The sequence below is a fragment of the Pan troglodytes genome, chromosome 22, assembly GCF_028858775.2.
Source record: "Pan troglodytes isolate AG18354 chromosome 22, NHGRI_mPanTro3-v2.0_pri, whole genome shotgun sequence".
Taxonomy (NCBI): Eukaryota; Metazoa; Chordata; class Mammalia; order Primates; family Hominidae; genus Pan; species Pan troglodytes.
In genome coordinates, this window is record NC_072420.2 from 16,010,199 (window position 1) to 16,023,285 (window position 13,087).

General features: G+C 36.0%; 1 protein-coding gene across 22 annotated transcripts in view; it reads right to left on the reverse strand.

Annotated features, from left to right (window-relative positions):
* Positions 1-876: 876 nt before the first annotated feature.
* NRIP1 (nuclear receptor interacting protein 1) overlaps positions 877-13,087 on the reverse strand; it is a 105,057-nt gene continuing 92,846 nt past the window's right edge. For all 22 annotated transcript variants that reach the window (XM_531518.8, XM_009443058.5, XM_063803735.1 and 19 more), the window contains one exon: positions 877-8,166. In XM_531518.8, the coding sequence (XP_531518.1) occupies positions 4,356-7,832 (3,477 nt within the window). In that variant the 5' untranslated portion in view covers positions 7,833-8,166 and the 3' untranslated portion in view covers positions 877-4,355. The remainder of the gene's footprint in view (positions 8,167-13,087) is intronic.

Consider the following 13,087-nt stretch of genomic DNA (forward strand, 5'->3'; position numbering starts at 1 on the left):
GATGCACTTGTCAGGGTTTTTCACCACATAAATAAAAGAAGACATGGTTGTGCATCTCTCATTCTGTTATCATACAAATAGCAAGATGCAATTTTTCAACATTTTAATAATGTAGAACAGCAGGAAGTATTTTTATTACTTGAACATTTTTAGACATTTATAAACCTATTAAGAGAGAAGCTGCATGGATTACAATAGACCTATCTGGGTCCCAGGAAACAGAATTCCTCTTTGGGAAAATGTCTTTCTCATAAATTATCATTATTTGTAAAAATAAAAATTCCTAAGCTGTTAAGTTTACCTGGGTACAAAGTTTTTTTTTTTTTTCTTGGAATCCACTGGTCTCTAATACTTATTAAGTATGTATGTTGCTTATCAATTACTCATTACCTATACACATACAGCATATATTTAAACATGTAAACACGTGTATATACATACACATTCATTTTTGGAAAATTATTAAACTCCTTTTTCTTTTATTTAAAATAAACCACACCCATTAAAAACTGGATAAAAGCCTTCTGATAAAGCCTTATCCTAAAATGAAGTGTGTATGAATATACATATAGTCAACATTAATTTTGAATACTGCACAAACTATTTTCTAGTTTAAAAATTTACAGTGATCAACTAGTTACACACTGAATCATGGGAGAAAGGCCATAGGCTGATTGTCACTTTGAGTTATGCCTTAATTACCCTGTTTCTAGTGCACTAACTTGCTAGCCACCTTCTTTTTTGTCCCCTTTATTTTTCTAAGAAGGGCAAAACATCCTTGAAGATCACTGTTATATTCATAGCAATGTGTTTTATGTTTATGGAAAACCTAAAAACCAGAGAAAGCCCACAAAATAACAGTCATTTCAAACCAGAGACAATGCATTTTTTCTCATTTATTCAAATTCACTGCAGGAAGTAAACACTAAAAGATTAAAAAACAAAACAAAAAAATTCACACTGCAGTATGTACAGTTTCATGACATCATATGAAGAAATTAAATTTCTAATAAAAATGGCAAATTATATTACTGAGCAGATCGCATCAAACTTGGTTGTGTAAACACCAGAATTCTTACTATGAATGGTAATGTGCCTATATTCCAGTATTGCTAATACTGGGATACTCTTGGAATAATGTTTGCAATGGGATTAAAAAATTCATGAAAGTAGTTGTGTGAATTCTTTATGTTTAAAAGTGGTTGACGATTAAAAAAATTCTTTAAGACCCTTCGATTCAAAGCACATTCTTTCACAAAGCTTAAACCACAGACGTCATGTCCAGAAATGGAATACTGTCATGTTGGGATGAACATCTGATCTGATTTGTTAAGACATTTTGCCAAATGCACAGATGCACAGGGTCCCCCATGCACTTTTCATGCAGCAGGTAATCACAACTTAAATAAAAGGTTTATTCTATACATTTGTCCAGACTTGCAACTGTATACATACATGCACAACTTTTAAACCTGTCTGATTATATTTACACTTATACATGGAATATACAGGAACCAAAGAGATTAAAAGGCTTTTCTGTTGCATTAGAACAATACAAAATATGTATTTTTCATTAAGGAAATCACTATTTACATCACCTTTAAAAACCGATTTTAACATCTTCATGTAACAAGTCAATATATATATATATACATATTATATATATATATATAAAATATATACTCTCACCAGTTTACTCTTCTGTAAGATGCAGCAGAGAATAAACAGGTAATGAATGCTACCTTACTGATGTCAATGAGCTGTAGTACCCTTTCACAAATGACTTTATTAGAAGAAATTGTCTAGATATCTAAAATAGTCCTTGAAAATGTGTATATGTGCATCCTTGTATCTACATATGCATAAACAAAGTGAATATGTGGATGTATGCCCTTTCTCACTGTTCTTTAAAATCACCCTAAATTCAAATTGGGAACATTCTCTAGTAAATCAGAACAGCATTCTTCGTGGTCATGTTTATTTAAGTATTACATATTCTCATTCCTTTGTTAACAACAACGAAAACCAACCAACCAAAAAACAAAACAAACCCCCCCCCCCCACACACAAAAGTAGCAATGCTGGCCCTTGGTCTTTTCCCTGACCTAAATTTCACTCTCTTGTAAAAAGGTCATTTCCCCCTACCCAAGGGAGAATACCAACATATTTTTTCTGACATACCTCTAAGGCTCCAAACCTTCCACAACGATCAAGAAAAATGACTTGTTTAAAAGCTTATTTATATAGTGTTGACAATAAGATTGTCATAGTATGGACATGGAATAGAATATATTCAACTGGCCAGTGGAATTTTATGTCAGAATAAGCCTATGCCTTCACTTCTCCATGATGTTGCATAATACCCACTCCTATTACTGTATAATATTTCCAGTAGCTATTTACAAATCATTCTGAGGAAAAATAACCATTTAGGGTTTTAGATCATATTAGGAAATCACACCTATTTTTAATATAAAAATCTTAGAAACCACTTCAAGTAGAACAATTTTAAATCAATATCCTTCTAACTAGTAGTGATTATAGAATAATTTTTGATAGGTCATTTGCTAACCTGGTTCACAATTAAGAACAAAATATCTGGTGAATGAATTGTGGATTGTACAAACTGAACCAAAAAAACAGACCTGTTTCACAATTGAAACCCCATGTGGCTTCAATAATATATTAATTTCTTCTAAGACAGTATCAACATGTACTTTTCATCACTATTTTAAAGTAAAAGATCCAATGGAGTGATTGTGTACAATTCTGTCATGTATATGTGCCCTTTGTACTTTTTATTTAGTCAATCTGAGTTTAGTGCCTTTCTTGGGTTTAAACTAAATGTTGTAAGCTTTGTTGGCATTGTTCTTAGGACAATGGTTTTAATAAAGGTTAAGGATGTATTCAGGAGAAGTTTCCAAACCATCCTGGAATCACCTGAGTTTGGTAAGTGGCCCTGTTTTTCCATCCCTAAGGCTAACTAAGTGGATGTTACTCATTAGAACACACAAATAATCACAGATTTTCCTGAGATGTTGAGCCAGATATGAAAGTTATCCCCTCCACCCAATTTTTTTTTGTCATAAAAAGTGTTCTGAACCCGATTTCCAAAGACATAACGGTAATATATGAACTACAATATTGCAAATTTTGAGCTGATGTGTGACTGTATTGGGGAAAATAGAGGCATCACATAGTTTTTTGTTTTTGTTTTACAGTCTCATGTTCTGAGGAAAGTCATAAGTCATGGTTCTCAAACACAAGAAACACCTAGAGAGCATGTTAAGATGCAGATGGAAGATTCCAGGTCCACTTAGCAGAGATTCTTGTTCTGTAGATCTGAGATGCTGCCTATGAATCTGCATTTTAAAACAAGTGCTCCAGATGGTTCTAATGCAAGTGGTCTGAGTTCAGCTTTAAGGAATCCTGGTCATAAGACTCGCAGGTACCACAGGAATGGTGAGAGTTAACTTTTACAAGAGATGGTGAAAACTGTCCAAAGAAAAGCCATTTTGCTTCTGTTAAAAACAATTTCTTAAATATTCAACTTTTCAGGAAACCACCTAAAGATAAATGTTAACTTTTCTAATTCTGTAAAAGGAGGAGTATTAATTTAGTAAAGTAGTTAAAATACAAAAAATGGAAATCTGCCTTTTTTTTTTAAAGGATCTATCAAACTTCCCTCAATTGTAATCAATTTTTACTAAGTAGCACAAGGTTTAAAGAAATATATATTGAAAAGGATCGGGGTGGGACAGACACATTGGGAACCACAAAACCTCTTCCAAGAGTTAAAAATAAACACCTTTTTTTTTCTTTTTAGCAAAAGTGAAAAATGTAAGCATATATTTTTCTAATTTATTTTTGAATTGGATAATAAGCTGTGAATCAGCACTAGGTTTTTTTTTATTGGATAATTGTCCTTTAAAGAGTTGTTTAACAGTTTGGACTTTAAAAATGTGTTATGTAGGCTGACTTCTGAAAAGCAAAATAAAGTACCCTAATAAAGGCAGCAGAATGCATTAATCCACTATGAATGGAGTTTTACATTTTAATTTATGCCTATTATTTATGTTTATAAAAGAATTTCATTCATAGGCTACTCACAGTTGTTATCTGATGCATACAGAAGTGTTAAACAACCAATTGCTAGTTCAGTAGTTTCCTCATGACATCTAATGTTAAGCAAAAATTAGTATGCATATTTCAACATCACCAGTAACCAATACTTTTCAAAATGAAAAAAGTTTCAATTATACCATGCTTTTTTCAAATCATGCTCTTATTTATACAGATCTCAAGTTCGTACTCATTAGTTTTAAAAAGATCCAAAACTGGATGGCAGGTACATTTTATTCTGATTCTTTCTTTATCGTTAGCACGTTTCCCAGAAGTCCATAAACTTCTCCATTTGCGCTGTGTGGGCGAGAAGCATTATTTCCCATATGGCTATTGTAAGGGCTTCTTAAATTAAAGAAAGAAGCTTTCGTTTCTGCAGTAGGAAGTAACTCTTCTTTGACTGTGACCTGTGAGACACTTTCAGCAGATGAAGGCTCCCTCCAAATGTCCTTGTCTTGTGTTTCTCGACTGGTAACAGAATTGCCTCCTTTTTGGAGCATGTAATATAGTATTGGGTTGGTTTTGGTCAATCTTGGAGAGTCTTTTTCATACTCATTCTTCTCTGCATCAGTGATAACCCACTTAATGGGTCCTTTCTCACTGGGCATGGAACACCCATTCAAAAGCCCAGATTCTGGTCTAGACCCTGCACAGCCCAAGTGCTCAGGGAAAGTAGGACTCACAGGAGTTTTTACTACACCTGGGTATGAAAATGTCCTGTTATCCATGCAACTGCTGGGCTGAGTGGAACTGTACATCAGTCCATTTAAAGAAGAAATGCTAAATTCAGGTTTGCTGTTGGTCACATTATTTTTGTGTCCTTTCTTTTTACTGTCAGCCACAGAGTTACTTCTGTGCGGGGACAAATCTCGCACACAGTTTTCTGAGAGAAGCAGCTGTTTCAGAACATTAAAGCTTTTGCTCTCTCTGGCCCAACTCCTGTGTTCACTTTCGCTGGCTGAGCCATGACCAGCAGGATATTTAAATTCAAGATCATTTCTGCTAAATTTCAGCTCTTCCTGGTTAAGCAAGGACCCATACAGTACTTCTGGGGCACTGTGATTGTTTGCAGCATCAACAATGTTGTTTTTCATCTTTTTAAATGGATTTTCTAATGGCTCAGTATAAAGCTTCCTTTTCTTAGGGACCATGCAAAGATTCTTTGATTCTAGAAGTGCCATTTCATTATTTCTGTGACTCCTGTCTGAATCATCTGCCAGGTAACTATCTTGATTTTGTCTTAGCAATCGACTTAACAGACCATTCTTGGAGAAAGAAAAATCCTGAGGTGAAACAGGCTCCGATTTAAAGTCTTCGGACACTGGTAAGGCAGGTGCGCTTCTCTGCACAGCAGGAGCCATACCCAAGAATGGGGCACTCTTAGCATCATGGCTCAAGTGCACATTTGTGTTAGGAATTTGTAAGTCATCACAAGGCTCAGATTTTATTTTCACCATCAATATTTGTTCACTTAAAGCTCTCTCTGAGTGTTCCTGAGTACTTTCATCTCTTAAGGGAGTTTTCTCTTTTTTTTCACTCTTCCCTTTGTTGGAGTTCCCCAGGAGCAACTGGAGGACAGTACGTCTTTCAAGCAGATTTTCTATTTCAGAACCAGAAAGCCCTGGTTCAGGACCTGTTGGTTGACTAGTAAATGCTTTATTTTCTTCAACTGCATTTGTTTTATTTGAGAGCAAAGGGCTATTTAATCTATCAATCATACCTATCGGTTTATCTGTGTTTCCAGTTAACAGCTGTTTGCTGGGTCTCTGCTCTTCCACTGACATGGATGACTGCATTCCACATTGTGCTAAATTTTGTAACAGCTTACTGGCACTAAAAGTTGCAGAGTTTTGTGCACCTTCGTTTTGGGCTGGTTTCTCTCCTGGTGGGTCTTTGCTTTTTGTAAGGTCCATTGAGTGGTTAGATGCAGTATTTGTTAGCTTTTCAGACTGAGTACTGCAGGCATATGGTGGGGAATTCCATTTGATGACCAGAGAGTGTTGAGAGAGATTGATGGGAGACCCTGCTTTGCTTGATGTAAGTAAAGGTGGAGTGCTCACTGGAGTAGTCCGATTTGTACCGGGGCTCTCTATCACAGAAGTCCTTGCATAATTTTGTGTATTGAACTTGCTCACATCATTGTGTACTCCCTGAGGGCTGGTGTTTTTTTCTACATTTTCTTCATTCTTATGGCCAAGTAGCAATTGAAGAAGTGTTACTTTCTGGTGTGAGTTTAGCTTAGAATTCTTTGAGGTATCTTGATCTTCTTTGATATCTACATCTGGGACTTTTGGATCCCAAGTGTTTAGCAAGGATTGAGTAAAGTTATCCAGGGAAACAGGTTGGTCAGATTCTGATTTTTCAGTTCGGTGTTTGCAAGACAAGTCTATGGGAACACAGTTGGAATAAGAACTTTCATCACCACTGCTGTCATCTGTAAAACTAGGATTGTTATCTGAATATTCATCAATAGTTGTAGGTGTACTACTTTCCTCAAAAATGCTTCCTCTCTCACTGTGACTGTGTCCATTCATTGGCTTAGGTATAGTCTGGCTTTTAAGAAGATGTAAAAGCAAACTATTGTTAGCAGCCTGTTTTATATTGTTTCTTTCCAGTGAGTTCTTATAACCTGCATTTTTAGGGGAAGAAGGAATGATACCCATTGGATTTTGAAACACTGTAGCACTACTTTTGCTAGCCATCAGTTTGCTTGATGATGTTCTTGCCTGACCATTAAGATGGCCTGACACTCCTTTTGGGAGCTGGAAACTGCCAACATCCTTCTGGCCATTTTCTTGCAATCTGGCCATAGCAGCAAGTCTTTCACTTGCTGCTTGATTTGCATTTTGCGTTTTTAAAGCGTGTTCTCGAGAATACTGCTGCAAATGGGCTTCGCTTGACAGAAGTAATGCTAACTGGCTACAAGCAACACTAGGTTTAGGTGAGGTGGCAGGACTAGCCCTTTTTTCCACCATGCTTGCAACAGCCTGTAATCTTGCAGCACATGACAACGGTTCACTCATGACCTTTGTTCCACTTTGTCCAACATGATGAGGAGACTCTGCAAACCTATCTCTGATGAGGTTTTTAGTCACATCAGGAAGATTCGTATCAGGCTTTTGATCTTTAACTTTACTTTTCTTCAACAAAGTTTTTAAGTGACTTGATGCAACACCATAGCACCTTAAATCCTTCTCCACTTTTAAAGAATCATGACTGAGGGCATAACCTTGCTCCTTGAGGCTCTGCCTGATTTGTTGTGACAGAGCAACAGTCTGCAGCCTAGAGCTGAATGACTGAAGCAAAGAGGCCAGTAATGTGCTATCCTGTTTGCCTTTAGGCACACTGTCAACCATGCCAGCTAGCAAAGCTTCCTTCTTTACGTTTAAATTCACGATAGAATCAGACAGCCTCTTCCGCTTTGCTGCATTCCAGTCCTCAGAAGACTGCAACAGTCTGGCTTTTTTGAGGTGCAGCATGCCAGATCCCTGATATGTATGTGTATTGAGAACTGGACCATTACTTTGACAGGTGGGAAATGCACTGCCAGAAATGTTAAAGTTCTGATCCTCTTCATTATGCCCAGCAGACTTTTTGTCAACGGCAGTACCTGATCCCCCTGCTGCCTGATGCATTAGTAATCCTTCTAGGTAAGTTAAAACAATAGAATCCTGGTGCACATCAGAGCCAAGCTCTTCTCCATGAGTCATGTTCAATAGAAGTGTTCACAAGGGCTTGGTTTCTATTCACTTTAAAGAATGGTTTTCTGTGGTGAGTGCGATGTAACTTTAATAAAGGAGTATCAGTTTATCACCTTCCATCGCAAACAGAGAGAGACGTACTGTTACATTCTGTCCAAGATTTCTTCTGGCAATGACAAGATAAATGCAGTCTGACCACAGAGCTGATCAACTTCTACGCAAGAAGGAGGAGAAGAATTCCTTAACACATAGGTCTGTAGCAGTAAGCAGATAGAATCCTTAGTGACTATATTCCTTTTCCTTCTTCATCTTTTGTTCCCCATTAAATGCAAATACCAGTGTTCTAAAAAAAATAAAAATAAGAATAGTTAAGGAGGCAGAACTAGAATCATGTTATGATACCTACAAGCAAAATAATATAGCATCTGTAAGTGTATATATATATTACATATAAATAATAGACATATACATGGATTAGAGTCACTTTAGTAATTTGTTTTATTGCCGTTCCTATTCAATTGAAAATGTCTACTGGAAATCCTGTGGGTTAATGCATACTGTTAAAATGATCAAATCATTAGAGAAGAGAACATACTTTAATGTTACATAGCCATCTTCCAAAGCCGCCAAGTCTCTGAATTTTCATAGGCACCTTTCTGCAAAGTAATGTGAATGTTCAGTCTCCTTTATAGCTTTATAGCTCTATAGGGGAACTAGAACTTGCTTCCTTACATTACTGGGCACTTAGGAAGAAACAAAAGTAGAAGTGCAGAAAAAGGAAAAGAGATGCAGACTCTGATGAGTCTGATGTGGGGTTGAGGCCAACAGAACAGATTCATTTCTGACATCATCCCCCAAACACCAGACATTCCGTAAGTAATTTTTAGAATTTCCGTTTTCAAAAAAATGAAACCACTAACAAGTTGAAGATTATTTTGTGAGCCTGTTCAAAGTGTGACCATCTTAATCATATTCATAAACATTAAAATACAGTCATAAACTTACCTACCCATACTTTTTACCATGACTTATTAAAGACAGAGAGGAGTGATTCTTTAGATGCTTGTTCAGGGCTATCAAGGGTTTAATGTAGTTCGTTAGTAAATCCTTACTCATGTGCTCTATGGAGAAGTCTTAATGTCAGGTCCATTCCTTACAGATACAGAAGACAGGGAGGGCATAAACATATATAAAAAGTACAATGGAGAATGCCAAAGACATTTTAGTCACAGTTTGAAAAATATTCCAATGATATTTATTATCTAAGAAGAGACCAAAAAATTTCCTATCACTAACACATACACAACAGAAGAAGCAAGAACTCATTGCATTTCTGAAAACTTGATAGGTAAGTGTCAAAATTGACCTAAGGAAGGGGGGCCATTACACCTTTGGAAGAGAAGCTGGAATAAATTCCATGCAGTTTGTTTTTCAAGATGCCAGAACATTTTGTTTAAGTTATCAGACCTGAAGCTATCAACAAATACCTTGGTCCCTATGGAATTTAAAAGATAAATTTTAATTGAAAGACTACCCTGTAGCTTTTTAAGTACAATGCTTAACTCTAAGTCAAACTTTAGGAAATAATTATCTGATTGTATCAAATTGTTGAATTTACTGATTAAAAGGATAAGAAATGATAGCCAAAGAAAAAGATACAGAAAGGAGGCAGCAACAATTAATTTCAACTGTGTAAGGAGTAGGATGAGAAGAGAGTTTCTTGAGATTCCGATGCCACCATTTTAAGAAGCTTTGCCATAATGTACTTAAGATGGATATTTTAAGAGGTTAATAATGATATAGAAATGAAATGGTTATCATGACTGCCACCAAATATCCATTCTCCCATTTTCATTTACTAATAAAACCCTGACTTGTTTTTCAGGGAGTAGGGAGGTATCCCAGCTAAACACTACTTTTTTCCCCCCTTTGGTTATATTTTACAATTGATGGCATGTTGCTTAATTGGAGGCTTATTTTTCTTTCTTAGTGGTATAAAACATACGGGTACTGATAACATCTTGGAGTTGAGGAAACACAGTTCTCTAATTCTCTCAAAAAAACTTAATATGGCCGGGTACGGTGGCTCACACCTGTAATCCCAGCAATTTAGGAGGCCGAGGTGGGTGGATCGCCTGAGGTCAGGAGTTTGAGACCAACCTGACCAAAATGGTGAAACCCCATCTCTAGTAAAAATACAAAAATTAGCCGGGTATGGTGGCATGCGCCTGTAGTCCCAGCTACTCAGGAGGCTGAGGCGGTAGAATTGCTTGAACCTGGTAGGCAGAGGTTGCAGTGAGCCGAGATCGTGCCACTGCACTCCAGCCTGGGTGACAGAATGACACTCTATCTCTAAACAAACAAAACAAAAATAACAACTGCTAATATACAATTAATTCTCAACTAGTTAAGACATTTAACAACCATTTAATGGCATATGCAAGTCCACTGTATTTCTCTCCACACCACTGCCAACCTTTTTGTTCTTGGGTAGACTCAAGAAAGTCAAAATCATACCAGTCATTTGAAAACTGGTTTGTAAACAGCCATAAAACATACTTTATTTAAGAATAAGAATGGAATAAGGAGCATCTTTGAATTCATATTACTCCTGTTATTGCTTTCTACTTTTTACTGTGCATGATATAATTTGCAAAGTATTATTCATTGCTTTAAAAAGACTGAATTTACACATTTCTGAATTTACAAAGCAGATTTGGAAGTTGATTTAAAAAGGAACTATCACAGTTTCCTTGTAAAGGAGCTCTAACACTGTATTTTACCATTTATTTACCTCTCTACCATTTATTTCCTATCTTCACAGAGAAAGTAGATGACAGATACTAAGAATAATCATCTCTTAATAATCCATTTTTTGGCAATCAGCTTTCTCAGGTTGAAAATCATTTCTTACATAGGAAAACAATTTTTAACTTCAAGAACGAAAATGACATATACAAATAATTTTATTAAGCTCCTTGGGTCTGAGGACTGTGCTAATTATAATTACTACAGTGCAACACAGTCAACAGATAACTGAATCTTGGGATACATTAAGTTATTCAATGACCAGATTCCCAGTAGGAAGGAAGGGATTTTGACATTCAAACACACACATTCTCTCACTCTCAAAAAATATATAGATGAGATACTAAAATAATTCGAATCACAAATTTGAAACCACACACTGTAGTTCATCACTTAAAGGAATGACAAGGAGAAGGTCATTCTAAATATTCAATTGTTTATTTCATTTAAATCAATACAACATATTCTTACTGAACTCCCAATCTGCTTCGAGATCTGTCTTAGGATTGGTGAATTATGTTCATTTTTAAAAAGGGATGTGATAGACAACATCTAGAGAACCAGGCAAGGTGAACGTCCACCTTTAAGTTTCTAGAATATCTCTAATAATAAAAATATCTTCTCCTCATGCTACTTCTTTTCACATTTTCACATGACTCTTATATCACCAAGCACAAAAAAATTAAAAAATGTGATTTGAAAAATCTTCCAAAGATTGTTTTAAGATTTTTAAATGAAAACTATAAAACAAACATTTTTAGTTCAGAAAATGTGGTTACCATAGTATGGATAAAAGTCACTATGTGTATGCACTAAGCTTTCACACTTTCTTCTAGAGAAGTGGACCAGTAACACATTTAGAACAGATTTAAAAGGAAGATGAACAATTGCTTCCAAAATATTCTAAGTCAAGGCAGTTATTTTTCATTAATTTCTTTGAAAAAAATCCTATAAAACGTACCAATTACATGCAGTAGTGGAGAAAAAGGATTTTCTCATGGAGACCTGTTTTTTAAATGAGATAAATCTGTAAATCAAAGATTGTGGTCACGTGGAGAGGCTGCCTCAGGTGACACAGCAGCAACACCTACCACTGTTCTAGCAGAAAATGAAGTGTCTATCCTAGGAAAGCAGGAATTCTTACACCCCTTAAGGCCTGAATGCACTTAGCTCCTTCTATTGAAAGCTCTTCAGGGAGCAGAGTGAGCCAAATTTCTTTAGATATCTTCCTTTTCTATCTCTTAAACTAGAGAGGGAGAAATCACTAACAATCCTCCTCACCTTTCCCAATCCTTGCCTTTTCATTTCTATAGTATAGAATGTAATTGAGAAATACAGCAAAAAAAGAAAATGAGGCACGATACTAAATAGTACAGCTTGTTGGGGCCTATGGATCTAGGGTATTAAGGTAAAATATGACCACTACGTAATAAATAGACGTTTTAAGGTTAAAATGTTATTTTAAGTTATTCAATATTAGCTTAACTCATTTTCTTTTAGTGAAAGACAACCACATTATTCATGAAATTCCAACATATAGTTCTCTTGCCTGGTTTTATATAAATATAACTTAAGAATGTTGCCAGGTGTATACTTGAGTATATTTAGTTACAAATACCTAAATGTCAACACACATTTAATAATTAGGTTTCTTTAGAGCAGCAGTCCCCAACCTTTTTGGCACCAGAGACTGGTTTCATGGAAGATAATTTTTGCATGGAGTAGCGGGGTGGAGATGGTTTCAAGATGAAACTGTTCCACCTCAGATCATCAGGCATTAGATTCTTATAAACAGTGGGGAACCTAGATCCCTCACATGTGCAGTTTACACTAGGGTTCGCACTTCTATGAGAATCTAATGCTGCCACCGATGTGACAGGAGGCGGAGCTCAGGCGGTAATGCTTGCTGGCCCACTGCTCACCGCCTGCTGTGTGGCCCAGTTCCTAACAGGCTTGGCCTGGGGGTTGGGAACCCCTGCTTCAGAGAATTGCAATTAATGTATATTTTGAAACTGGAATTGTTTATAAAATATTGAATCCTCTGGTTTGTTATTTTCTTAATTTTGATGGTGATTTCATTAGAGCTTGTGCATGTGTCTATTTAAAGTTATTAAACATTTGCATCACAGCAAGGGAGAGACTTTACTTGTATGGTATATACTTGTTAAATAACTTCTAAGTAAAGAAAACAGAACTTTTCTAGAATTTGGCTTATGGCGGATGAGAAGAACCAAAGGAAGTAAAAATACTAAAGGGACAGAAAAAGAAAAAAAAAAAGGGAAAAAATACTAAGAACAAATAAAGGCATCATAAATTCTGCAACTCTCATGAGGTGCCAGAAGGAAAAACTTAGTTTACAAACTAAGTAGATTATATTACTAGCCTGCCTTTAAACATTAGGTTCGTAGATATGACATGCAAAGTGAAGAAACATCTTTTATGAACACTAAAAATGC